Source organism: Antechinus flavipes, chromosome 6 (genome assembly GCF_016432865.1).
Source record: "Antechinus flavipes isolate AdamAnt ecotype Samford, QLD, Australia chromosome 6, AdamAnt_v2, whole genome shotgun sequence".
Classification (NCBI taxonomy): Eukaryota; Metazoa; Chordata; class Mammalia; order Dasyuromorphia; family Dasyuridae; genus Antechinus; species Antechinus flavipes.
In genome coordinates, this window is record NC_067403.1 from 121,660,315 (window position 1) to 121,688,304 (window position 27,990).

General features: G+C 37.5%; 1 protein-coding gene and 1 long non-coding RNA gene across 3 annotated transcripts in view; both read right to left on the minus strand.

Moving 5' to 3' along the window:
* Positions 1–27,990, minus strand: part of LOC127541132 (uncharacterized) — a 217,064-nt gene that overhangs the window by 72,822 nt on the left and 116,252 nt on the right. The gene's annotated exons all lie outside the window — the stretch shown is intronic.
* ACSL1 (acyl-CoA synthetase long chain family member 1) overlaps positions 1–27,990 on the minus strand; it is a 93,256-nt gene that overhangs the window by 58,529 nt on the left and 6,737 nt on the right. For both annotated transcript variants that reach the window (XM_051966241.1, XM_051966240.1), the window contains exon 2: positions 7,040–7,266. In XM_051966241.1, coding sequence (XP_051822201.1) covers positions 7,040–7,234 — 195 coding nt within the window. In that variant the 5' untranslated portion in view covers positions 7,235–7,266. The remainder of the gene's footprint in view (positions 1–7,039; positions 7,267–27,990) is intronic.

Below are 27,990 nucleotides of genomic sequence, written 5' to 3' on the forward strand. Positions count from 1 at the left end.
CTTTACAGGAAGGATAATTGTAATCATACACTAACATTCCCCCAGGGGAAGTCAAAACAGGAGGGATGAAAGGATGGGAATCTCTAAGTAAGGGGTTCTTAACATTATTTGGGTCTTATACTTAAAAGATTGTGCTCAGTTCTAGATACTTAGATTTTAGAAGGATACCAAATATCTAGAAAAGGGAAGACAAGGAAAGTGAAGTTAACTTCATGACTGATCATAAGAGTTTGTGATCCTGACCTCAGAAAAAAAATCAGGGAAAACATGTGTTTGAGTAGCAAAGAGAAAGTTTAGGCTTAATGTCAAGAACAACTTCCTTCTCAGGTTCCTGTGTACAAGTACTACAAATGTGCACATTTACAGGTATTTATACATTTGTTTAGATATATACAGCAGAAGATGTACATGGATATGGATACACACATACAGTGTCGATAGAAAGGAAGCCAAGAAGGAAGTCTTTCTTGACATCAAGTCTCTCTTGAAAACTTTTAGCCCTCTGGTCTTTTGGTTCTGCCCCGGGGAGACAAAGAGAACAAGAACATTCTCCTTGCACAGGAAAGAGTTCTTCAAATATTTGAAGTTATGTGGTGTATGCTATATACATGTTACCATACAGGCATACTTTGGAGAGATTGTAGTTTTGATTCCAGACAACCTCAATAAAGTGAATCACACAAATACTTTAGTTTCCCAGTGCATATAAAAATAATTTTTACACTTTCCTGTAGTTTATGAAGTGTGAAATAGTATTATGTCCAAAAATAATGTACATATCTTAGTTAAAAATTTTGTATTGCTAAAAGAAAAAAAAAAACTAACATCATTTGAGCCTTCAGCAAGTCACAATCTTTGCTGGTAGAGTCTTGCCTCCAAGTTCATGGTTGATGACTAAGCAAGGTAATTGTTGGTGAAAGCTGAGGTGGCTGTGGCAATTTCTTAAAATAAGACACAATGAAATTTTCTGCATGGATTGACTCTTCCTTTCAGTTGAACATTTGGAGGCCATTGTAGAGATATTAATAGGCATAATTTCAATATTGTTGTGTCTTGAAGAATAGGGATATTAGAGAAAAGGGAGAGACAGAACTGTTGGAGCAGTCATTTGATCATTTCAACACTGATCAATTCAGTTCCCCATCTTACATGGACATGATTTGTGCCTCCCCAAAATAATTACAATACTAATATTAAAGATCACTGATCATAGATCACCATAAGAAATACAATTAAAATTGTAAAAAAGTTCAAAATATTGTGAGAATTACCAAAATGTGACACAGAGGCACAATGTGAGTACATGCTGCTGGAAAAATGGCACCAATAGACTTGCTCAAAGCAAACCTTCGACTTGTAAAAATAAACAAACAAATAAATAAATAAATACAATATCTGCAAAGCACAATAAAACTAGATATACCTGTATATAACTTATATATCTGAGGCAGATATGTACCTATACACATGTGCCAGTGTGTAAATACATGTATGCATAGATACACATGTGCATATATAATTTTTCTGTGTAATATTTACTTATATTTATATCTTGTATGTATTTAGACTTTTAAATGTTGTCCCCCTCAATAGATAATGAACTCCTTGAAAGCAAGGATTGTTTTTGCTTTTCTATATGTCCAATGTTTATAAGCATAGACTCTGGCACATAATAGGCTGTTAATAAATGCTTATTAGTAGACTTAGCAAAGAAAGCTTCTCAAAAGTGTATGTGCTGTCTTAGAAATGAGCAGGTGCCACCTCACTTGATGTTTTAAAGTAAAAACCCCTTGTGAGGGAGGCTGCTGGCAGGATAATGATTTGCCTGTAGATAGGGCAAAGGCAGAGGGAGAACTAGAAGACTTCTGACTTCTCTTTCTAGTGTATGAATTCTGAGAATGATTTGAATTTATGGTCCCTAGTAGTTACAGATATTTGTTTTTTGCTTTTTTTTCCTCACACAAACTGCTAGCTAGCCAGGCTTCTTTTAACTTATATTTGTGAAATGAATCTTCTAATTAAAATATAAGAGTAAGACCCCTAATGGCTCCTTTCTCACTTCTAGGTTGTGCATGTGTGCATGTATGTATGTATTTACGCATGACATCTTCAATGAAAACAAGGGAAGGGGCAGGCTTATTGCCCACAGGTCCCTTTGCTAAAAACTCTTCCCTTCTGAAACTCTGGCAGGGATTCATTCTTTTAATACCACTGGCAGAGATGTCAAGACCCAGTGAGAAGCAATGCCCCAGGTTACACAATAAAATCTTGGTAGGACGGGGGAAGAACCAGGTCCAGATTCTAAAAATCACACGCCATTGGATCTCAAATAAACTGCTAACTTTTCCCAAGGGATGCTGGGTAATCCAAGACAAAAATTTCTCTACTTTCTGTGACCCCCTATAACTCGACTCTAATATACAGTTATCATTTTGGTCTTCTTCAAGTATGAAGGACAACAACTAACTGACCAGTCTACCACCAGCCAGACTGGATGCAGACAGGATACAAAGAATATGTGATAGTGACCAGTTTACTGATCCCCCCCAAAAACCCGAAGCTTTTTATTTTGTATTCTGTCTCAATGTCTCTCTATTCATGTATGAGTTAATATTACACAATTATTTCCTGATAAACCATAAAACTTTGTTCCACAATCCAAATATGATTATCAAGTAAAGCATGAACAGATAAGACAGGGGCTCTAAAAATCTTCATTAAGAAGGCCAAGTACAATTCAGGGCAATTAGATGGCACAGTGGATAGAGTGTCTGAAGTCAGGAAAACTCATTTTCCTGAGTTTAAATCTGGCCTCAGATACATATTAGTCATGTGACTCTGGGCAAGTCACTTAACACTATTTGCCTCAGTTTCTTTATCTGTAAAATGAGCTGCAGAAGGAAATGGTAAACCATTCTGCTATCTTTGCCAAGAAAATCCCAAATGGGGTTATGAAAAGTCAGGCTCAACTAAAAAATGACTGAGCAAGAACACTAATAACAATAGAAAATGAACAGCTTCTTGCAGATGATAAAATTCAGTAGAAGCTATTATTTGTGGATAACATAGACACAATTAGCAGGCTGGACCTCCATGATAAAATTATAGTTTTAGAGCCAGAAGTTACTCAAAAAGGATCCTAATAATTCACACAGAAAACAATAAATAAAGAATAAATACTGCACAGATTATGACATGAAAGTGGATGAGAAATTCATGGAATTAATCCTTAAAACCAAACATTCTTAGCAAAATCTGAGACAGGCAAATGAGCTAGAGACAGAATTTAAATGAAGGAAGAAGATGGATTGGTTTGCATCTAGCAAATCAGAGGCATCTTTCAATGACCCTGAGCTGACCCTGCATTTTCTGCATTTTTTTTCTCAGCAATATGGCTACAAATCATGAAGCTCTTTTCAGAAGAATAAAAATGTCTCTATCCTTTGAACCACCTTCAAAGTTACATGATAGGTGTTATCAGGCTGTAGTACATTAACAGTGCTATCCTATGAAGAAGAAAAGGGGGCATGATGGGTAGAGTGTTGGATCTAGAGCCAGAAAACTCAGAATTCAAATGCTTTTTTAGGAACTTACTCACTATATGCAAGAACATGTCCCTTAGGTTCCATCTGCCTCCATTTGGATACATGACAACAAACCATAATACTTATGACTTTCTCAATGACAGCATTTACCATCATCTTCTTCCTTTACTTTCCAAGTGACCATGGAGGATTCCTCCCCTTATGATTAGGTCACTAACACTTGTTGTGGCATCTTCTCACCATCCCTAATCCTCTGCTTATTGGAGAGGATGCCCTGATTCCTGGTCTATTATGTGTCTGTGCTAATAGCACTTGCATGCTTCCTATCCTTTCGATTCATTATAGATTAATCTTGATCTTTCCATTTCAGATCTTTCCTCAGACTCCTCTCTAGAATATCTGACTCCTGCCTTGATCTCATGTTCCTTTCTCTTGTCTTTACCTGATCCTGCAGGCCTTCCTAACACTCCCATTACCAGGCTTACTCAGTTTGTGTTCACCCAGATACCTTCAAATCTGAATCCTCTAACTTCAACATCCTGATGTGCTGAACACCATGGTGTCCCTTGGACCACTGAGGTGGGTCCAATATTTTTCTTAGCCATCTAATGCAGCAGAAGTGTAATGACTGTGCCTTAAAACATAAATGGAAATGAAAGCTCCAGTTTGCTCTTATGGTTTCAGAATCATTTGATTAGTTCTAATGATAAAAAGAATTCTATTAATTCTATGTCAACTAAAACTAAGAAGATGAGAAAATAAATGCGATAGAATTAAACCATTGCTTAGTTCAGGCTTAAGATTTAGCCCCTCAATTTGAATAAGCCCATCATTTTTACCATAGGGCACTGCTGACATCCTCCTGGGGACTCTGAGGAAGCAATAGGAACAGGAAACTTTGGAAGGTACAAGCTTAAAGCACTCTTTGGGAATGACTCCCCCTATCCCTTCCACAAAGGCAAATAGCCAGTATCTTGCAATAATGTGATCAAGTAAAATGAGAAAATTAATTAATATTACTACCAGACTGGACTGACAAAAAAAGTTATAGAACATGGTTACATTGTTCCCATTTATTGGCAAATGAGTTACAAATAAGCAACATTTTGGGTCATGAACTTGGATTCCTCACAGCAAGAACCTCAGAAGCACTAGATTAATCTTATGCTGGGGTACAGCTATCAAAATGTTTTTTAAACACACTCACAGACCCCTAAGAACTTTTATTCTAAAATGAATGCTACTACAGCAATTTTTTAAAAGGAGACATTTGCTAGTCATATCTTTTATTACATCTGCAACAAAAAGTTTTATGCTCACAGTCATTTGCAAATAATTTAGTAAGATTTAAAGAGGTTCTGCATTCCCTCATGCCCCAATTAAAACTGAAGTTACTATTCTTCTCTGTATGGGTTAGGATAAGTTGCTTTTAATAGATTTTCAAAGTTTCACTTTAACAAGCAACAGTTTTTTTCTATTTCCCCCTATGCTACTAGGTTATGGAAATGCTTGTTTTATAATTCTTAAACTCAGAATATAACAAATTAATTTTTTTAAAGGGAGTTGAGTTCTGTATGGCTATCATGCCCAGACCAAGATTTCAACTGATTTACACACTGGTCTTTTGCTTTACTTGAGGGACACATAAGGCAGAAAAACAACAGCTTTTCCCTCCACAGTGGTTGGGTCTTTTTTTTTTTTTTAATCATTTGTACACAGGATCTTGAAGTTGCAATTTTTGGCTGTTCTTGACAGTTTCAACCCTTGCGTTTGAATTCAATCTCAATATAACAATCCAAGCTATAAGTATAGTTAAGTCTTGATGTGAAAATGGAAGAGAAGACAGGTGGGGATGCATTATATAGAGCTGAATCCCAAATATAAGATGTACTTAATACACAAATCAAAATTGATTTCCTCCATTCATACTTCCTAATGGTTGGGTAGCTTTGAAAGCAAGAAGACAATATGTATAATACATAAGAGTTCTAGTTGTAAAAAATGAAACACCTTAAAACACATTATTGACTATGGGATACTGAGAAAGGGAGCCTGTGGACAGAGGAGCCAAAAAAAAAAGTTAAAACCAAGGACTCAAGGATTTGATGAAGGGGTAGTTTTCATGGCAAAAAGAGAGGACCAATATTTCTAAGCATCTGGAGCATGATAAAAATCCTATTTAAGATAGATTGGCCTACAACATAAGATGTACTTCTGTTGTGTCCATTAGGTCAAGTAGAGATAACTCTTCACAGGTAGGCTCTATTTTAACCCAAAATTCCACTGAGGAGGGAAAGGGGCTCTAAGTGATGGGGAAGGCCAAGAGAAACATGTGAGACAGCAGAAAGAGCATGATTATAGAATAAAAGGGCTTGGGTTCAAGTACTAGTTCTGCCCTTATTAGACAGCTAGGTGGTAAAATAGATGGGGTCTGAAGTTAAGAAGAGCTGAGTTCAAATCTAGCCTCAGAGATTTACTTAGGTATGTGAACCTGGGCAAATCATTTAACTTCCCTAAGGCTCAGTTTCCTAGACTATAAAATGGGGATTGTAGCAACACCTACCTCCCAGGATTATTGTCCATATTTCTAAAGTGTCTATCACATACTAAGGACTGTATAAATGCTTATTCCCTTTGTGATGGATAAGTCATTTAATCCTTCTGCTTGGTTGTGTCATTTGTAAGTGATGTGCCAGACAAAGGATCAGAGTTCCTGCCACCTCAAAATTGATGATTCTAGGAAGACTCTTCAAATCTTGTAAACCGGACCTATTCCAGGGCAGCCACAATCTTCTAGAGATATAAAGACAGAGATATAGAAACATGGAGAGAGCTAGAGAAAGAGACATAAATGTATAGAGATAGATAGGAATAAATACAAAGAAATGGTAGATATATAGATATAGGTATAGAGAAATAGATATGAATAGATATAGAGATATAAATAAATTAGAGATATAGAGATAGATAAGGATATATAAATAAATATATATATATTAATAGATACAGAGATAGAAATAGAGATAGATTTGAATAGAGATATAGACATATAGACATAGAGATGAACAGATAGATGTGGATATAAAAATAGAAACATAGATATATAAAAATAGATAGATATGAACAGATATGTAGAAATATAGACATGAATAGAGATATATAGATATGGATGTATAAAAATAGAGATATGTAGAAAGAGAGATAGCTAGAAACACATAAAAAATGGATGCAGAAATAGATATGGATAGAGATATAGAGACATGGATAGAGATAGAAACAGAAATATAGTGGTAGAAATACTGAAATTTAGAGATCTAGAGACCGGAGATACAATATATGGAGATAGAGAGCTGATATATAGACAGAGACATTTTAGCCCGCACTAGCAGGGGATAAAGTTTATGCTCAATCTTCACTAAGTGAGGAACCTGACATGGATATGTACAAGTCCCATGTGACAGATGACAGCAGCCTGACCCTGATCCAGAACTTACCTCCACTTCCACTGATTGCATGGACAGGTCACATGGTGGTTTCAGAGCCTTGGGTCTTGTAGCATACCAGAAAGTTGTGAGTGCAGCAAAAGCACCGAAACCCATTAATGTGTTTGTTGGGAGAGAACGCACATATTGTCGGAAGTCCCCAAGTTCGGGCATTCGAAAGTAACGAAATAATTCATGTGCCTGCATTTTCCTGTTGTGGTTGTCCCTTAGGCCAGATTCTGCGGGGGAAAGAAGATACAAATTCGATATTTCACAATCTGACTCCATTTGTGAGTTCCAATTTTATTTATAAGGTTGGACTAAATGATCAAAAGGCCCTTTCCAACTATAAAGTCATAGACCAAAATCTAATTGATGACAGGCCCAACATTCATTATAATTACTTCAAATCCTATAATTCAAATTCTTTCCAAGTAGACTTTCATTTTCCTGCCAGAAATTAACAAAAGTACTTTCTTAGTCTTAAGATAAATTGAGAATCAATCATTTTCTTTCCTTTTGAATTCAAGAACATTTTTTTTTAAAGAACAGTAAGGAAATTTTGTACTTAGTAGTAAATAGTTCTTACTCCATGCTCAAACAAGTTTTGAATCCTGACTTAGATACCTATTATCTGTGACCTTAGACAAGTCACTTTATTTCCTCTATTTCCTTTTCTACAAAATGAAAATGATAATAATACTGCCTACTTCACTGAGCTTTGATGAGGAAAAGTGAGGTAATGCATATTAACTGCTTTGCAAATCTTCAAGTATCACTGATATTACGATTATTTTCCCTAATCTTTGTTCATCCACCATGAAATAGTCAAGCAATGGTCAATACTGAGATGAGTGTAGGCAAATAATAGCCAAGAGAAACCTCAAGTTGTCAGTTTGTCTCTATTCTTCTGCCCAAATGGCAAAATAAAGTGATCCGCATTTCACACACTCCCCTGAGCTTAGGCAAGCATCTCTTCTGTTTTCTTTCTGTTTAAGATATTTAGGCAGGAGTCCCTTGAGTGGCTGGGCAAATAATAGTGAAATTAAAAAAAAAAAAAACAGTCCAACTTATAGCATCCCCATTTTCATTCCAATCTTAATTATTTCTACACTCAAACTGAAACTCTACTCTACTCATTAAACTGCTACTTTCAATGAAACATTCTTTGATTCTACCAACTGGAAAGCTTTCAAAATTTAGCACCTTTCATTGGCTCTTAATTACAAGACAGAACATGATGTTTGTGCCCACATCTTATCTTCCAGAAGGTCTGATCATATTGTCCCCTCCGTCGTACCCCTAACTTCAATGTCCTTATGTCTTTTAAAAACAACAACAAAAAAAGACTCTTCTATTTGATATCATAGTCTCTTTACCACCTGGCCCCTTTTTAGCTTTCCAGCATTCTAATACTCTACTTACCTTCTTCAACTCAGTAATTCATCTACACTAGCCTACCCACTGTTTAACATACACTTTGTTTCTCACTTCCATATGCTTTTGCAGGGATTGTCCTTCAGCTTAGAATGCATTCTCTCTCACTGACTGTCCAGCTTCTTAAATTGTGGTTTGCAACTGTAGTTCTTATAACTAAATGTGGGAGTCACGAAATTATGATTTGTTATCAGTAAATGTTTGATTTATATATCCATTTTATGTACTGGGATTATGTAAAAATTTCTCAAGCAAAATGGAATTGAGAATGGAAAAAAATTTAAGAAGCCTTGGTCTACAGGAAGCTTTTCCTCATTCCCTAACTGCCAGGGTCCTCTTGCCCTAATCAAGTAAATATTTAGATGTGTGCATGATTAGACTATGAGCTCCCTGAGAGCATTTACTGTTTCGTGTTGTTTTTTGTATCCTTAGCACTTAGTAACTGATACACAGTGAGTACAGAATAAATACCTGATAATTTTTTATTTCATTTTTGTTCCCTTGTTACCTAGTAGCCCCCTAGTAGCCTCCTAAGGGTAGAAAATAAGTTCTTCATAAATGGTTAGACTGAATTGAAATTAATAAAGAGACTAGAAAATAAATTAAGCAAATTTTCAAAACTTGCCTTTGTTTTTGTTTGATCTGATCTTAGATGGCATCTATCAAGTGCCCAAGGAATTGCTGGGGTCTACTACTATTCATCAACAAGTCAAACATTTATTATGCCACTGCAGAGTACAAAAGTGCCTGCAACATTATACTAATCTTGTTGAGATACACACAGGAAGCAGAGTAGCAAGCAAGACAATTTACAATAAAGTCCAAAGCTGTAAGATACAATTCGAGAACATTAGAGCATATCACAAGGTGCTAATTGTATAGTGTTAACAATCAGCTCATTTGTAATTTAGAGAATTCCTGAGGGGCTATGTCCTAAAATTTCAGTCTACTATACCAGCAAAAAGAGGCAGAATTAATTAGCATGCAATTCATGTGTTTGTTAGTTTTGCTGAACTGCTTCCCCTTTTACCTCATTTTTAAAAATCATATCATTGTTACTAGGGATGGAAAAGGATTCAGTTGGAAATGAAGAGGATATTAAAAGCTATCAATAAAAATAAAAATAAACAAATCGTTTGAGACTTTAAAGTTCTTTCCTAGCTTCTGACACCCCTCCCTCCAACACTGGCTCTATTTTTCTTAGACTGATGGAAAGCAGAACACAAGTTTAAATAGTGGTAGATAGTTTTCTTTATAACAGTTGAATCACAAGATAACTTTCTAAACTTGAAAAGAAAGTTATTGGCTTGATCCCATTTAAACCTAAGTTTACAAGTCATTTCCCCCAAAATAGTATTTGGTTGCAAAAAGTAAATCCCAAATCTACATTTCTGGTTAACAGAAAGCTCCTATCATCAAATAGTTCCTGCATTTTATAATCCCCCTTTTTTTTGTTACAGTAAACATTTTAAAAGGCAAATAGGTAGACTTTCTATAGCAAACAAGGCACAGGTAAGCAATATTTTTTCAGTAAGCTTCTTAAGAGACCACCGCACTTAAACAGTCCTCAGGGGCTGATGCCCAGGGAGAAAACTCAGCACATGTAAGAATAGAAGGATGGATGGAGATTAAGGAATATTGATGTCAGCTCAGCTGGCACTTTCCTAAACCTCCAAGGTCTCTCAGGGCATTAGTCACATGCAGAACCTCTAGCAGCTGCCCACTAGGCTAAAGGTAACTAGCAGGCAAAAGCTATACTTGACTTCTCAGAGGGAGGGGAGGAATGAGCCAACAGCAGTAAAGAAGAAATCACCCCATTGTCCCACCCACAAAGGATGAGTGATACTGGTTACAGTTTTCCTTTTGCTTGGCCTCCTTTAAAAAAAAAAAAGAAGAAATGACAATGAGCATCTAAAAAGAAATAAAATTGATGCTGGTGAGCCACCTTTCTTAGAAACAATGTAAAATGTATTTAAGCATGATAAACATACTACCAAATGTAAATTCAGCAGTTGTTGGTAGATGGTTATTGTTGTTTTTTAAATATAGAGAACGACTTTTTAAATTACTTGTAAAGAACTGACATCTATTCTCCATTCATTTCATGCTCATGTATTACTCTTTATCATATAAAGTGCAAGAAGTGCCAGATCAATATCTGATGTCAGAGAACCTGGGTACAAACCTTACCAATGATGCTTCTGATCCCAGTAGCTTTAGAGTACTCCCCTGTCCTCCTGGGCCTGTTTGGGGAGTTTGAATTGGACTGTTCCTAATGTTTCTTCCAGATCTAAATCTAGAATCCTGTGAACACTGCACAGGACAATTAGAAGACCTAGACTACAAACCGTGCTGTCCCCAGTAACTGGGATCAAAGAGTTTTAACTTGACCATCTCTAAAAACGGCTTTTCTTCTAGCTCAAATATTCCATGTGCCTACATTATCTGACCCCTCCCAACTACCCCGGTAACATTCCTCTGAAAGCATTAAAGGCTTGAATAGACTAGCAGAACACTCCCTCCCTACCCTGCAACCAAAAAATAAAAATAAAAGCCAACAATAAAATATTCATATGCACACACGCACACATACAGGTACTAAAACTAAAGACAAATTATGTCATGTGAATTTAGGTTATTTAACCAAATCACAATCCCAGAATAAAGTTGCATAATTATTTCCTACATTCCTCCTGAGATGAACCGTCATGAGCAAAAGTGATCAGACACCACAAATTTCTATTTTAAGCCTTTGGGGTAACAAGAGTAACCCAACACTGGAGCACAGCATATCAGAAAGGTTAACAAGTCCTTTATTACTTCCAACACCTCTTTAAAACTTCAGAATACTAGAGGAAACAAGCCCTCATACCTATGTTTCTGAACACGAATTCCCCGATCTCCATCACTAGTTTTACCAGCTCAGTTCCCAGTTTTAATCTGTGATGTCAATTTGCACCAGTTCCTTTAATTCACAAACTCCAAAGAGCAAAGATTTATTTAAGGCTGATGGCAATAGTTCCTTATTTAGTTATGTACCATCATATGTTCAAAAGAAATGAAAGAGCTTTTTATATAGTTCAAGGAAAACAAACAACTAAGAATCTAACAAATAAGGAAAAGAAACTTTGCAATCTGATTTTACCGACTGTAGATGGCCAATGTTCATCTGTCTGAGAGCGGCTTAAGTTCGCTCCAACACCAGAATTTCCAGGCTTACAGAACACTGCTAGACAGATACACAATGACCTCTAAGTATGCAGGAGGTGAATGTGCAGGACCATCTTCTTAAAGCTTCATTACTAAGATTCCCAAGCTGAGCCAAGGCTATCTCTTAACTGTTTGTTATCAGAAACAGAAAGTCTGCTTTAATTATCAGCCCAATGGCATTTCAATTCAAACACTCTATTCAGGGAAGACTGCAACTTCTAGAATACCAGACTCTCAGCAAGTTTATAACTCTGGCACATATATCATTGGGCGTTTACTAAGAATATAACTCAATCAGATTAAAGGCTTTTCAGTCGTGTGTTCTGTGGATGCAGGTTAGTTGATAGTTTCTCCTTCCCATACCTATTCCCCTGCTCCAGTCCCACAATGGGGTTCCTTCAGTTTAGTTTTTTCCTTTGGATTTCTTATTTGTTTCTACCCAAAAATGACTGAATGCAATGATAGGCTGGTGAATTCATCACAAAAACAGAAGAAAGCAGTCATAACACGACTCAGTATTAAAGAAATGTGCATGGACAAATCTATTAAGTTTATTGGACAGAGAGTAAATAGAGTTAAAGGTCAGATTCAGGAGAACCAATCCAATCCTGGATATTTTACTATAGGCAGTATCCTAATTTGTAAAAACAAAACAAAACAAAAAAAAAAAACTGCCAATAAGTATTATTTTATATCATTTTAAATTTGTGACATCCCTTTATATAAATTTTCTTATTTCAGTCACATGCCAACTCTGTGAGGAAGGTATTTGTGATGTTTTATCAAGAGGAAGCAAGGATTTGGTAGCTGGGTGACATGGTGGATAGAGTAGAGGGCCAAGAATCAGGAAGACCTGAGTTCAAATTCAGCTAAGCAATCCTGTGCAAGTTCCTTAATAGATATTATCTTTCTGCCTCAGTTATTTCAACTAGAAAATGGGTATCACAAAGGGGTTGTTTTGAAGATCAAATGAGATAATATTTGTAAAGCCCTTAGCTTTACATAGTGGATGGCACATAGTCAAAGTTTATTAAATGTTGGTTGCTTTCCTTTTCCTTGGTAAGTTGAAAAGACTTCTCAATGAGGCCACCCAATGAAAAAAGGTAAGTTGGTCAGAGACAGCATTTTATTAAGTGCATATTATGTGCCAGGCACTGTGTTAAATCCTGGAAATACAACTACGAACAAATAGTCCCTGTCCTTGAAGAGCTTATTGGGGGAAGACAAGACTTAAAGGAGAAGTGGAAAAGTCCAGAAAGAGTGAAGATTCTGATATTCTGTAAATGATATGATTTCCTAAATGATATGTTTCCTAAAGATTTCTAGAGTCCTTTCAAACTCTAAAATTCTGCTTCTATGTAGTCATTGCTCCTTCAATGAAAATACCCACAATTTAATTCTGCTGTACAATAGATATTAGTTTCTTCTCCTTGAGACTAGGGGCAAAGGGAACTTACAGCAAACAAAACTGGGAAAGTTTATTGTGGTTTTTCTCCATGGGGAAAAAAGGAAGGGGAGAAAGAGAGGACAAAAGAGAGGAAGAATTCAAAGGTCACAAATTAACAGGGGGTAGTGGACAGAGAAGAACAGCCAGGTAGATAGAGTGGCCTGGAGTCAGGAAGTCTCATCTTCATGAGTTCAAATGTAGCTTCAGATGCATACTAGCTGTGTGACCCTGGGTAACTCACTTAACCCCGTGTGCCTCAGTTTCCTTTTCTGTAAAATTAGCTAGAGAAAGAAATAACAAAATACTCCAATATCTTTGCCAAAAACCCTCCGCAAAATCCTCTAAATGAAGTCACAGAAAATTAGATACAACTGAAAAACAAATAAACAACAACAATAACAAGCAGGTTTCTGAGCCAGGAAGACCTGGGTTCAAGTCAAGTCTTAAACATATATTGGCTCTACAACCCTAAGCAAATTATTTAATATCTTAGTACTCTGGGTACCTCTCTAATGGTAAAAATTTCAGAGAACATATTTAATTCATATCTAGCATAGAAATATATGCAGCATTCCATGGAACAAAAACGTATTTTAGTTTCACTTTAATGGAAATGCTCTACCTTAATGTCTAAACATTATTCTAAACTAAGTCAAGTCTAATATATTTAGCTCCAACTAAAATCTCACTTTCTACATTAGACTGTAGGCTCCTTGAGTGTTTTTTTTTCCTGGCATATAGTAGACACTTAATAAACATTTGATTGATTAATTGATAGAAGGGGCTTCCTTACCTAGGAAATTTGTATGCCAACAAAATTAATGCTCTAAATATAATCCCTGTGATTAGTCGCATAGATATAGATAGATATTTATTTTCAGTCTTCATAGATAGGTAGATAAAAGAAAGAAGACTATATTCAGCATATATATACACACTCATATTTGTGGGTATATATGTATATGTATGTATGTATAAACACATGTGTATATATGTTCATAGATACATACATGAAGGCTACTACTTACATTCACATTTTCTTGCTTCGGTGTCATTCATAAATCTAAGACAAGAGAGCTTTCTCTCTCTCTTTCTCTTTCTCTCTCTACTTATACTGTAAAGGTAAAGGGCAGAAATCACTAAATAAACAAACACACACAAATGGTGTGGCACTATTCCCCAGACCAGAGCAGCAAATTAAGAAATCCTCCCCTCTTTCCTTAACACAGCAAGCCAAGCTGGCATGAGGCTTCCATCCTTTGCTCCACCTACTCCGTTCTTCGTACAATGGCCTATTGACAGAAGGCTGAAAGTGCCCCTTTTGTCTGCCACCAGCCGGGTAGAGTTGGAACGTAAGGGAGGGAACAAGGGAGCAGCAGGCAGACCGTGGGCTTGCTGTTCTTTCAATTTGCTAGCAAAGAACACTCTCAAGCCCCGGGCTTGTGCTTCGTCACCCTGCTGTGTAGCTGGCAGATGACCTAAATCAGGGTTGGAGACTGTTGCTTCTTGTACTAAAAATGAGCAGTTCAGCAGGATCATTTGAAAGGAGGCAAGGATGGATGAAGAACAGGACAGGACAAGAGCAGTTTATATTACACTTGTTCTTTACATAGATCTTTTAAAAAAAAAGAAAAGAAAAGAAACAATGATATTCTATTTGACTAATTAGATCTCTTGGGGGAAACAAAACACATATACAATTCAGGTCTAGAGAAGCAGAGAATTCAGCTTCCAGGGAGCCAGCCTCAAAGCCAGAAGGCCTTTGGACACACATTATCTGTGTGATGAGCTCTCCTCAATTCTCTGGAAGTCTTAAGTGCAGAGAAGCTGCTGACATAACTGGTAGAGGAATTTTCATCACCTGAGAGTTCTCTGTAATAATGAAAAATCACAGGTCCTATCTTATCCCTATCTTGGAGGCGCAATGGCCTGTGGGGTATAAAGTGCTAAACTGTTTCAAAGTTCATCTCAGATACTTTACTAAGTTTATGATCACTTAATCTCTTAGGGGCTTAGTTTCCTCATTTGTAAAAGAAGGAGTTTGGACTAAATCATCTCTTAAATTCTTCCCAAATCTAAAGATCACATGTCTTCCTAAGACTATGCTGGGTGCTCTCTACACAACATCAACAATGCCAAAGTCGACTAGAAACAGATATCTGTGAGCCACAAAAGGAATTAGAAAACTACAAATTAATATTATCTGTAATACTGCATTTTACTTTATTTTGTTAAATATTTCCCAATTATAATTTAATCTGGATCAGGCTTCTAGAGAATTTTAGCAGCTTGCAGTTCATATATTTGACACCTCTTCATTCACATGATGATATATGTTTTACACCCCACTTCCTCCTTCTCCATCTCACTCCCCATGTCCTCCTGTCCTCAAAGGGTACAAGCAAAACACACACACACACACACACACACACACACATCCCTACCTTTTTTTGGAGAGGAGGGTAGGGATGGAAAGTCTGGATCTGGGATTTTATTCATGTAAGATGCTCCCAGTGAGGGAACTTCCTCTTTCAATATACATCAGCAACTGTTGTACTGCTCATCACCTACCCAGAAACACTTGGCCAAGGTCATTTGACCAGCGATGACATACTGGTCAGGGACAATATTGGAACTCACCTCTTCCTTGATTCAAGTCCAGTTTATCATCCACTAGACCATACAGATTTATTCTATTCTAATACACTATATTCTAAGAAGGAAATAGTTCCTACATAGGAGGCAGGCAGGCAAATTACTCCATTAAAATACTCAAAAGCAAGCTTTTACACCAAAATTGAGCTAAATAACTTCTGGCTGAACTTTTGAATGTCCCTCTTCCTCTCCCCCCACTCCAAAGAACCCCAACACTAGATTTAATATTTTTAAAATGCTAATTCAAAAATCTGAGCTGCTTCACTAGTAGAACCTTGCTTTCAAAATCTAGCCAGGTTAAATATTACTGACAGGTATTAGGAGATATAAAAGTATATCTGCTTATAAGAAGCTTAAGGTCTGTTCTGTCGTTTACAACACACAAACAGTTTTCTAGCACTTACTGTGTACAAAGTACTGGACTAGGCACTAGATTACAAAACAAAATTCACCTTGCTTGCAGGCAGCTTATATTCTACTGACACAACTACAGATCCATACAACAGTGAACAAGGCAGTTAATATAAGAAGGTACTTTGAACAATAGGTGCAAAAAGAAAAAAATTAACTTGAGCTAAAAACAAGATGAACTATACTTTCCAACATCTTATTAGCACCTTCAGAAACCTTATTAGCTTATTCCTTAGCACTTTTATCAATAAATTTGAGGAAGTATATTGACAAGGTAGAAATAAAAGTGAAGGCATGATTCTCCCTTGCCAAAAACTTACAACCATGCCATAAGAGGGTCTGTGGTATGAACTAAGGATGATCAGAGTAGAGCGATGATTGGGTAAATGTGATTGATCGCTTCTCATACAGAAGAGGGCTCAGACTTGTTCCACTCGCTTATGGAAGGCAAAATGAAGGACAGCAGATAAAGAATCATTGGCAGGTTTAAGCTAAATATAGAGAAAAATGTCTCAATAATTACAAAGCTAAACCAAATGAAATACGAAACCTTAGGGGTTTATAAGGTGATGCTATGGAGTTATCCTAGCAGAAAAGGGACATGTAGACATTTAATTTCTGCTTAAATTGAACTAGATCATCCAAGGTCCTAAAATATGTACCTATGGGAGATGGAGAGAGGGGTAGGGGGAGGGGGTGCCAGAAAAATAAGAATGTCAAGTCTTGAAAAACTATACAAAGAAGTTCAAACTTGTGATAGTCAATAGAGGAGCTTATGTATGTTCTTTGAGCAGGGGAATGAAATAATGAAATGACAAAAGCATACAGGTGAGCGTGAGGGTGTGGCAGAAAGGGATTTAGAAAGATTAAGAACAAGAATCCGCATATAATATGACAAGAATTGGCTTGGGTACAAATAGATGCAGATTCATCCAGACACTGAAGAGAGAAGAAAAACAGGGCAAATGGCTCATATGATAAGGAAGAGGGAAGAATCTTATAACTCTAAGGTTCTTGGCAGGAGAGAATAGTAGTACAATTAGCCAAATTGTGATTAAAGGGGAAGGAGAACTCATGCGTGAGGAGTAAAATGTATTGTGCTGGGCTCTACCAGTTCCGGTCAAAAGCAAGTAGCAGCCCTCTTTCAATTTCATCTTTCACTTTTCTATCCTCTGGACAGTTTGTTCAATTTTTCTTTCTTTCTATAAAGCAGGGATTGATGGATGGGTTTTGGATCTCCTCTATTTTCATGCCCCCATCCTTAATCCCATTCTTTTTTTCTTCCAGATGGGCTCAGGACAGACTGTTTCTTACCACTATCTGTGACATCACTTTACCAACCCTCTGGAACTGTTGCCCCATTTGGAAAATAAGGAAGCTAAAGAAAATGATGTCGGAAGTCCCTTTCAACTCCAGGTCTATGAACCCCGGACTAATACGATGTTACCACGGCCACTCCCCTACTTCAGGTGCCTCCTCCTTTTGCTTTTCTTTGTAGCAGAGTGCCTGGCTAGTTTGTTGTCTGTCCTTTATTTTTAAAGAACACCAATGACATCATGGAGTGATGTCTTGACTCTAGTGTGAATTGGATTTAAGAGCTACACAAAGTCCTCAGGCTTATCTCTATTCCAGAGTCAATGAAGTCCAGTGGCAGGATAAAAGTCAGGGCAGCTGGCAATGGCCCAGAGCACAATGAATGCCCTTGGCTCTTCAATGTCTGACTGAGGCCCCACTTCAGCCACCTCCATGGCTGTTGGAACAAATTGTTCTCATTGACTCATTCTACCAAAAGTCTTACGTGCTTGGGATAGACACCCTGATAACTCAGCCATGAAGCCCCTTTGGTTACCCTCAATCTAGTTTAGCTTCTCTGCTAAGAAAGTTTACTGGGATGTGGCTCTTGCATATGCTACTGCTTCTTGGATTTAAGGTAAGAATTTGATGCCAGGTAGACACCAGAGATAGAAAGTAGCCCTTAAAAGGGGTCAACAAGCCCTCACACTAGAGGTGTTAGTGCTCCTTGAAGACCCTCCCTATACCTCAGCATAGTGCCAAGCACATAGTAAATAAATAAATGATTTGATTTTGCAGACTTCATCTTTGCTTACTTGTTTCCTGAGGCCATATTTTGTCTTCCTAAAACTAATGGTTCTCAAAAAGTAGTCCCAGAATGGGGAGGGAGTTCTCAAGGAGGGGGTCCTTTTCAGGGGGCATTTGAGGTCAAAACTATTTTCATAATAAATATAAGTTGTTATTTGCCTATTAAAATAATCCTCTCTTTTCCAACTATATATCCATGTGAGGCTAGATTTTCTTCATGTATTTCAGTGAAAACAATCTATCATAATAGAGTGAATGCAGAAGCAGATAGGAGAATCCAGCTGCTTTCTACTTAGCCAGATATTAAAGAGATTTGCAAAGTAAAGAAAACATTTATACTCATCATCTGGGGGGAGAATGTCGGGCTTTTTTTTTTTTAATAAAAATGTTACTTAACATGTAAAAAGTTATTATTTTTACTTAGTAAATATTTTTAAAATTTACCAGTTTTACTGTCTAATGTGGCAACTATAAACAGCTCTAATCTACAAAAACCAAAACTCTTTGGGGTCCTCCATAATGTTTAGGTGTTTCAGGTGATCCTGAAACCAAAGCTTTTGAATCACTGTCCTAAAAGACTACAGTCAATGACAATGATGAGACCTTTCTGTGTCCCTTGTGTGCCTAGGAGTGCGTTAGGCATGTAGCCACCACTTACCACATGGCAGAAGCTGAAGGGACAATCTTGCTGATCCCTTTCCAAAGCAGGGTGGTGAGAAACAGAAGGAATATCTCTGGAGAGCTCTCCTCCTTGACTATCCTTACTACAAAACAGAGGGACCCAAGAGGCAGAGCTCATAGAAATACTTGCAGGGAACCTTGCCCAAAGGGTGATGATTCAGGAGAAAGCAAATAGCATCAATAAGGAGAAATGAAAAGGTTTTCTTCCAGGAGAGGAGGTGGAGGAAGAGTCCCAATTGCTTATTAAAGGACTCTTTCAATACAAGGAATGCTGGAAATAAGTACATTCTACCCAACTTCTCCATAGAAAAAAACAAACTGCCTTGGTTCCCCTCCCCTCTTCAAAGTATATAATTAAAACTAAAAACCATTGGTTAAATAAATTCACTGAGTATTATGAAGAAATCATCACAGTCAAGGCCTTTATCTAATAGCAATGTCTAGTTTGGGGAAGATAGGTTCATGAGAGTGAACATTTTTTCCAACTGCCAAAGTGATTTTCCCAAAGCAAAGGTCCATGTCACTACATTTCCCTAGAAGTTCAGTGTTTAAACTCTCTTACCTCTATAATGAAATAAAAAATCCTGTCTGGCTTTCAAACAAACTTAGCCAAGACAAGGTGGACCTTTCTCTACTTTCACAGTCTGACACTTTACTCCTATTCTATTCCTAGCTACTCTACAATCCTAAAGCATTGTCTTTAGCATTGTGCTACCATGTCTGTTCCCTGGCCTAATAAAATGCCCTCCTTCTTCATGGCTGGCTTCCTTTGGTTTCAATCTCAACTTCTCCTACAGGCCTTTCCCAGTTCCACCCTCTCCCATCTACTAGAGTCTTCCCTCCTTCCCTCTAGGGGAAGCTAGCTTAACCAGCTTCAACTGTTAAATTTTCAATGAGAACATTTACACCTTGGAAATGCTTCAAATCAGGGCTTGGTTTTTGTTTTATTGATTGTATAGAGCTAAGAAAGTGATGGAAAAATGTTAATTATGAAGATTAAACTTAAAAATGTGTCATACAAACTCCCCCCTCCCCATTCTGTTAGGGAAGCATTTACCAGCACACTTCTGTTTCCCTTGGAGACCACCTTTCATTTACAGAGTGTTATCTTTCTCTCTTTCTCCATACATACATATATCCATAAACACTCTCTACATATATATGTGTAAACAGTATATATGTTTATATGCACACACACACATGTACAAATACACAGAATGGATAGGACTGATCAAATGAGATGTTTCTAAAGTGCTCTGCAAAACTTAAAATTCTGTGTTATTACTTGCTGTTATTTTTATTTGCATATTGGTCTCTCCCTTAGAATCTAAGCTTGAAGATAGGAACAGTTTTTTTGTTTGTTTGGGTTTTCTTTTCTTTTCTTTTTTTTTTTTTTGGGGGGGGGGAGAGTTGATGTTTTTAGGGCTTGTTTTTTTACCTTAACTTGTAGCTCTAGGATAAGCACATTTCAGAACACATAGTAGCTGTTTAACAAGAAATGATCACTGACTGACAGTATCTCTGATTTCCTAAGTAGATTGTCAAGGGGCTCTTGCCATTGCAGATTCACCCCTTCTCTGAATTGTACAGACTTAGAAAGTGGGCTCTGAAAGATTAAGTCCAAGGTACAGAAACAGGACTTGAAGGCAGGTCTCCCAGACTCTGAGGCTGGTTTTCTATGTTTCTTCTTTTTTTTGCTGAGGCAATTGGGGTTAAGTGATTTGTCCAGGTCACACAGCTAGGAACTATTAAATGACTGAGGCCATATTTGAACTCAGGTCTTCCTGATTTCAGGGCTAGTGCTCTATCTACTGCTCCACCTAGCTGTCCCCTCTATGCTGCTTATTAGCCTATATGTTTTGAAGCCTCAAATTAAAATACTTATAAGTAATCCTTACAGAAATCTTTTGTGAAGGGACATCTAACATATTTACCATTAATTTTTTTTTTAAAGATCTAACTGTGGATGGCAGAAGACGACTCACCCAGACAGCTTACTAAGAGAATAACTAGTTTGTACTGGCTGTTAGAGAGAGATGGCAGGCCTCCCCTGCTGAGATCACCTGATCTTTTACTTACTGGGTCCTTCTGGCTGAGCCAAAACAGTATTTCTACAGGTTAAGCTCTCCCCCCTGTACTTTGGTCTAATTTTAAAGGCTTGTTATTTCAGCTGTTAAGCAACCAGGGTAAAAGCCTGTTATGTTAATAGCAACCAAACCCTAACAAAATATTCTATTCATTAAAATAATCTAGAACTGGTCAGGTAACCAGAAAGGAAAAGGATTGAAAAATAAATCTTGAAGCAAGGGCAGATAACTCCTTTAGAGAGAATATCAGTTTTCAAAGGATGATAGACAGAAAGCTGGAAAGGATCTTAGAGGTCATCTAGTCCAACCCCCTCTCTTTTACAGATGAAGAAACTGAGGCCCAGGGAAGGCCTTGCCCAAAGTCTCATAGGTAGTAATGGTGGTAAGATTTGAACCTACGACCTCTGATTCTAAATTCAGTGCTCTTTCCATTATACCATTATCTCTCTTTCCTCTTAGCAAAAGAATGATAGAAGTAATCGACAAGCATTTATTTAAACAACTGTTATGATCTAGGAACTATGCCAAAAACACTGAAGATATGAATAATGACAAAAGACACTTGGTAGCTCATAATAGGAGCTCATGATCAAAAGGGGAAAATAACTATGTGTAAACAAGATATACGGAGGATAAATTGGTGATAATCAATAGAAGGAAGTAATCGCATTCAAGGGGAGAGCAGAATTCAACAGAGATCTCTTTAAAGTATTGACTGAATACCTCTGTCTAAATAATTTTGTGGGCAGCTAAGTGATCTATAGTGGATAGAGTATGCAGAGGAAGGAAAACCTGATTTCAAAGCCAAATTCAGACACTTATTAGCTCTGTGACCCTGTTTATCTCAGTTTCCTCATCTGTAAAATGAACTGGAAAAGGAAATGGCAAACCACTCCAGTATCATTGTCATGGGGTCATGAAGAATCTGGCATGACTGAAACAACAATAACAAAAAAAGAATTTACAGACAAGAAAAAGACCATAGGTCTCTCTGCCCTTAAGAAAACTGTAGTGGGAAAATGTCTTAATTTTTAAAATTTTAAATTAAAAAAAATTTTTTTAAAGTCAACCTTAAGAGTCAGAAAATCTGTTAATCGGCAAGCATTTATTAAGAGCCAATTATGTGCTAAGCCATTATGCTAAGGAGAAAGCCCCTCCCTTCCCAAAGTCCCTATCCTCAAGGAGCATGAATTCTAATGAAGGAGAAAACAAGTAAATAACTGGTACATATCAATATATAACAATATCTATCGATCTATCTATTCTATCTATATCTCTCTATAGAAAGATATATAGATCTATCTATAGAAAGAGAAAGAGAGGAAGAGAGAGAGAGAGAGTCGGGAGAAGGGAATTTTAGAGCCTCCTCAGAAAGAAGGCTTGAGCTGAATCCTGAATGAAGGCAGAGAAACTAAAAGTGTATGGGGGAGAGGGAAGGGATATAGAGAGTCCCAGGCATAGGGGCCAGTCTACACAAAGCATCAAGATGGGAGGAGGGGACAAAAGGAGAGGGAAGAGGGATATGAAGTGTCCTGTTCTAAGACTTGCAAACAAACAGCATAAAGTACTGCAGGGATGTAAGGTATCTAAAAAGGTAAAGATGGGCCAAAATATGATTCCAGACAGAGGACCTGAAGGTCAAAGGGAGTCCCAGGAGCTCAATGAAAAGAGGAAGGAGTGGGTGGGTGGAATAAGATTCCTGGTCAGACCTCCTCTCCAGAAACCTCAGTTGATAGCTGGGAAGATGGACTGAATGAGAAGAGACCTGAGGCTGGGTCACCAGTTAGAAGGCTATTTCATTAGGTAAGAGGGCAGAGGTAAGAGTATGTAATAGGAGCCTGAACTAGGGGCTGTGCTATATGAATAGAGGGAAGAGATAGTCCTCTTCTGACACATAATGGAGTGACCCTGGGCAGACCAACTTTTTATAAATAATGAGGAGCTGGTACTGATCTGTACTGCCATAGGAAGTTTCTGCAATAGTAGAAATTCCCCACACTAATAAAATCACAAATATTCTGGGTTCCTCCTTTCCCCACAACAACCAAAAAAAGGGGGGGAGGAAGAAGAAAACTATGGCCTTTTTAAGGGAGATCAAATATGGCACAGAAGATGGAAAATTGTGGACAGAGGTGGCAGAGAGATCAAGAAGGAGTCTCAGGAAAAAAATATTTCTTACTCCCTTGTTATTTTGTTTACCCTGTTAAATGTTTAAGATTTTGTGCAACATTTTATTCTTTATTTTATTTATTTAATCTTTTGATTTTTTTTTTTTTTTTTGCTAAGGTTCTAATACAAGAATTTTTTTTTAAGTCAGAGAGTAATTTAAGTGATTAGTAGAGATCAAAAATGTGAGGTCCTGTAGCAGGAGAGTTATGTTAGGAGATTAATGGAAAATGGACTTCAAACTCTTGATGCTGTCCTATAAATAAGATTGTCCAAACAGATCCCCAGTTGCTAGTCCCTTCCTTCTCTCATGACTTTGTATTTGCTTTGTTAAAATTTTGTATCGAAGTATATGTGGTTTTGTTGCTATTGTTTTTTTCAGTTGTGTCTCATTCTTTGCGACTCCCTTTGGGGTTTTCTTGGCAAAGATAACAGAGCAGTTTGCCATTTCCTTCTCCAGCTCATTCTACAGATAAGGAAACTGAGTCAAATAAATTTTCCAATAGAACACAACCTCCTTGAGGGTAGGGATTGTTCAGTTTTTGCTTTTTGATTTCCTGGGACCAGCAGAGTACCTAATATATTTGTGGAAGAAGAGAAGATTCTGTAATTTTGGGGGAGTGTAGGGAACCTCCAGGATATAAGGGAACTCCTTCCAAAGAGACTGGCTACTGTACTATAACTTACATAACAACTAGAGAGTTGTTTTGGGAACTGAGAAGGTACATGATTTGCTCAGGGTTACTCTGCCAGTATGTGTTAGAGGTGGGTCTTTCTATGACTGTCTCTCCCAAATGTGCCTGGCATATATAGTAAACACTTAATAAATACTTATTGTGTGATTGGCTAGAAATCTGGAAACCTTTAATGGCATTCTACCTGGCAGGAGAATCATTCTGAAGCATGACAGTACATGTGTATTTTTTATATGTAACTGTTTGCATGTTATCTCCCCCACTAGACCATGAGAACCTTCAAAGCAAGGACCATCTTGTTTCCTCTGAGCTTAGCTTTCCTCAGTGCCTGACACATAATAGGTACTTAATAAATGTTTATTGATTGCTACACTTTAACCGAGGGCTCATATCACATGACATTGCACAGTAGTTAGTATTATTAAAATAAATAATCTGAAAGAATTGTAAAGGATATTATGTTGAGTGGGGATTACTTTTTTTAAAAATTCAATTCTTGATTTCATTGATATAGGAAACTCTTGGTGAGGAAACTCTCTATCCATGCAGATCAATACCTGAGAGTAAAAAGTTAAGTGAGTTAGCCAGAGTGACACAGACTACATATGTCAGAGGTTGCCTTGAACCAAGATCTCCAGAGGAAAGGACAGAAGAGGAAGTAGGAGAGGAGGAAGGAGGAAAGGGGAAGGGGAAAGGAAGGCAAGAAAGATGGAGAGAGAGAGACAGAAAAAGAGAGAGAGAATAAGAGGGAAATTGAGAGGGATGGAGGGAGAAAGAAGGAAGGGGGAGAGAGAGAGCAAGAGACAGAGAGAAAGAGAGAAAGAGAGAGAGAGAGAGAAGGGAGAGAGAAACAGAGTTGGGCAAGAGGGCAAAGAGGGACAACTATTTTCCATAGTTTAAACATTGCTTTGCTTTGCTTACAGTCACAGGATCCTCCAGTTAGTCTGGAAAGGCCCTTAGAGGTCACACAGTCCAGTGGTTTCATTTCATATGATCAGCTAGTACTGAATCTTGGTAAAGAAATGAGGCTGGACAGTGGACTTCTCAGTCATCAACACCACATCCCAATTTTATCACTTCTCCCAAATAGATAACAAAAATGCAGATTTACAGTGACTATCTCATTAATGTGCCAATTGCTGTCCCAGAAAAAAAAAAGAGGGGTGTCAAAGTGAAGAACAGTCCATCTCCAGGATTATTTAAGTAGCCTTCAATGAAATTTAATATAACAAGCTTTATTCAACTATACTGCAGATGTAACTGTACTTAACTCTAGCCAGGGACAAACTTGAAAATGATTCATTTCCTCATTTCAGAAACCCAGCCGTTTCTTTTTTTTTTTTCCTTTCCAAATAGCATGATTTGACTTAATTCTCTTCCTCAAATGGTGTTTAGAATGATCCTAATGCACATAGGTTCTATTATTTTTTCTCCCAAGGTACCTAAACTTCTGATCAGGCTGAAGTTTTTGAGCCATTTCCATCTTTAATCCTATTTCCCTTCCCTTTGGGCAAACATAAGCCTGACCAACAAGCAAAGCTTGGAGCAACTAGGAGGACACTAGGAATTCCTGTCTGTTGGAGTAGATGGAAGAGGAGGGAAATGTAAGAGAAAAAACATTTCTTCTTCTATGACTAAAAGATGTATCTCAGAGGATAGGTAGGGCAAGGATGGAGATAAATATACATCCAAACAGCAAAAGATGAGCAGAGTTTAGGAACCACAGAACTATTTAAAAATTTCTTGCTCAAGGTCTTAAAGGTAAGATTTGAACTCAGGTCTTTTTCACTCCAAATCCAGTGCTCTTTCTTCTGAATGAAGTTATGTCTAATGGGTTCATCCAAGGTCTCCTTCCAGAGAATGGCCCCAAGAATTTCATCCTCCTTGGTCACACAAAACACAAGGAATTTGAATTCACGTGGGTCACTCTGATTTCTTTTACCCATCATCAATATCCATCAGTCCTGCCTGCCAAAACAAGAATTTAAAATTTCTGCGATGGAATTTCTATGACTTAAGATACAATTTTTTCTTCTTCTAAGGTATCAGGGGTATGCTGGAGCCAGCTCTGAATAGGATTATTAAATTTTCAGCAACATCCACACCTTGGAAACAGGCAAAGGCTACAAATCAGTGCTTGGTTTGTGGTTTTGTCAACTATCTAGACTCAAGAAAGTGATGGAGAAAATATTAATAATGCAAACTAAGCTTAAAAGTGTACCTCCCTGTCATTTCCCCTCCTTTCCCAGAGCTGGCTGAAAACCATTTATCCATCCCTTCTCTCCACCCTCCTGCAAGAGACCTGTCTTAGAATTACAATCTAAAATTACTAGCTAATGATGTCTAAACTCCCTGGAACTGTTTCCTATTTTGTAAAATGAAGATAGCCATTTCCAAGACTTCCCTGAAGCTCCTTAAAAAACTCTATTATTCCATTTAAGCTAAGAAAAGACTATGTGCAGTTACCATAAACAGTAAGAAAAAAATCAACCCTTCACCAATGACTTAGGGGTAAAAACGAGAATTTGTTTAAAGTAAGATTCTTGAGCTTAAGTATGATGGCTACAATACAGTCAGCTAAGATTAGAGTATGACACTTTTCTCCTACAATTCCCCAAACCCACAACCACCTGTCTCTAAATAGTACAGTTGAGCCTCTGCCAAGCAGGTAACTAAGCCTAATCAGAAGATCAAATGGCTCTTCCTTCTCCTTCACTCCCTTTTCCCAGTTTCCTAGTCCTTATGAATTCTATATTCACTACACTCTCACAGACTACATCTGAGTATGGAGCCTCATCACCTTTCAGATGGATTTTTGTAACTTTGTCATTCTGTAACCTCTGCTTCCAATCTTGCCTTCTCCTCTCTAATCTATCTTTCATACCAGCTGCCTAAATAATCTTAAGACACAAGTCTGCCCATATTGCTCCACTTATAAGATCGGTAGCTCTCTATTGCCAAGAGGATATACAGACTCCTTAACCTGGCAGAAGCCCTTATCCACAATGAGTATATGGGCTTTCTTCTTTAATCTTAGCTCATGTGATCCCCTTTCACAGAATGTGTTGCTTGCTATTCCTAGACCTTAGGCCACCATCCCCATTCATTCACAGGGCAGGAGTGCACTCCAAAATCTTTATCCTCCCCAAGGCTCAGATCAGATGCCACCTGCTCATGATGTCCCCTCAACTATTTCTAGAACTTTTCATTAGATCATTTGCCTTTATCATTTTCCCCTTGCATTATATAAGTAGGCATAGAATAACAGGCATAGTACTAGAAGGACATGAGAAGTCACCTACTCAAACAACCTCATTTTACAGATGAGGACACTTAGAGAGTCCCAGAGAAGTAAGTACTTGATCATAGTGTCACAAGAATAAAGTTTTAGAGGCAGAATTTGATTCCGTTTTCTAACTCCAGAATCAGCTTGCTTTCCATTACACCAAGACCTCCTATGCTGCATGCTTCTTCTCAAGGGCAGGATTTTTTGTTTCTGTGACCCCCACTGATTTTCACAAGTGCTTGCACATAATAGGGGCTTAATAAATGTGTATAAAATTGAATAAAACTATAAGGTGGGAGCCTGTGGTCTTCTAAAGGTTTTGGTCTAGTTTTATATTTTGAACAATTCTTTTCATATGATATAATCTTCCTGCGATCTGAAGAGATAAATGCATATTCCAATTTTGATAACTCCTCTTGCTATGGGAAAAACTCAACATCCTCTAATCACAATCAACTAATTTTTACCATTTATCCCACAGAAGGGAAGCTCCTTGAAGATCTCTATATGTTTTTGTCTCTATGCTCAGTACCCAATGTAGTGCTTAAGTATGGCAGATGTTTAATAAAGGCTTGTTGATTACTGGTTGATCAGTACCTACTAAATGCTATAGACAATAATTTAAAATAAAAAATAATTTAGAATGTACTTGGGGAGATAGTTATCTTCATGCACATCTGGAGCTAATAAGACAACTGAGCAACTCAGTAGATAAAGTGCTAGCCTGGAGTTAGGAAGTCTCATGTTCCTCCAGTTCAAATCTGGCCTTACACGCTATTTGTATGATC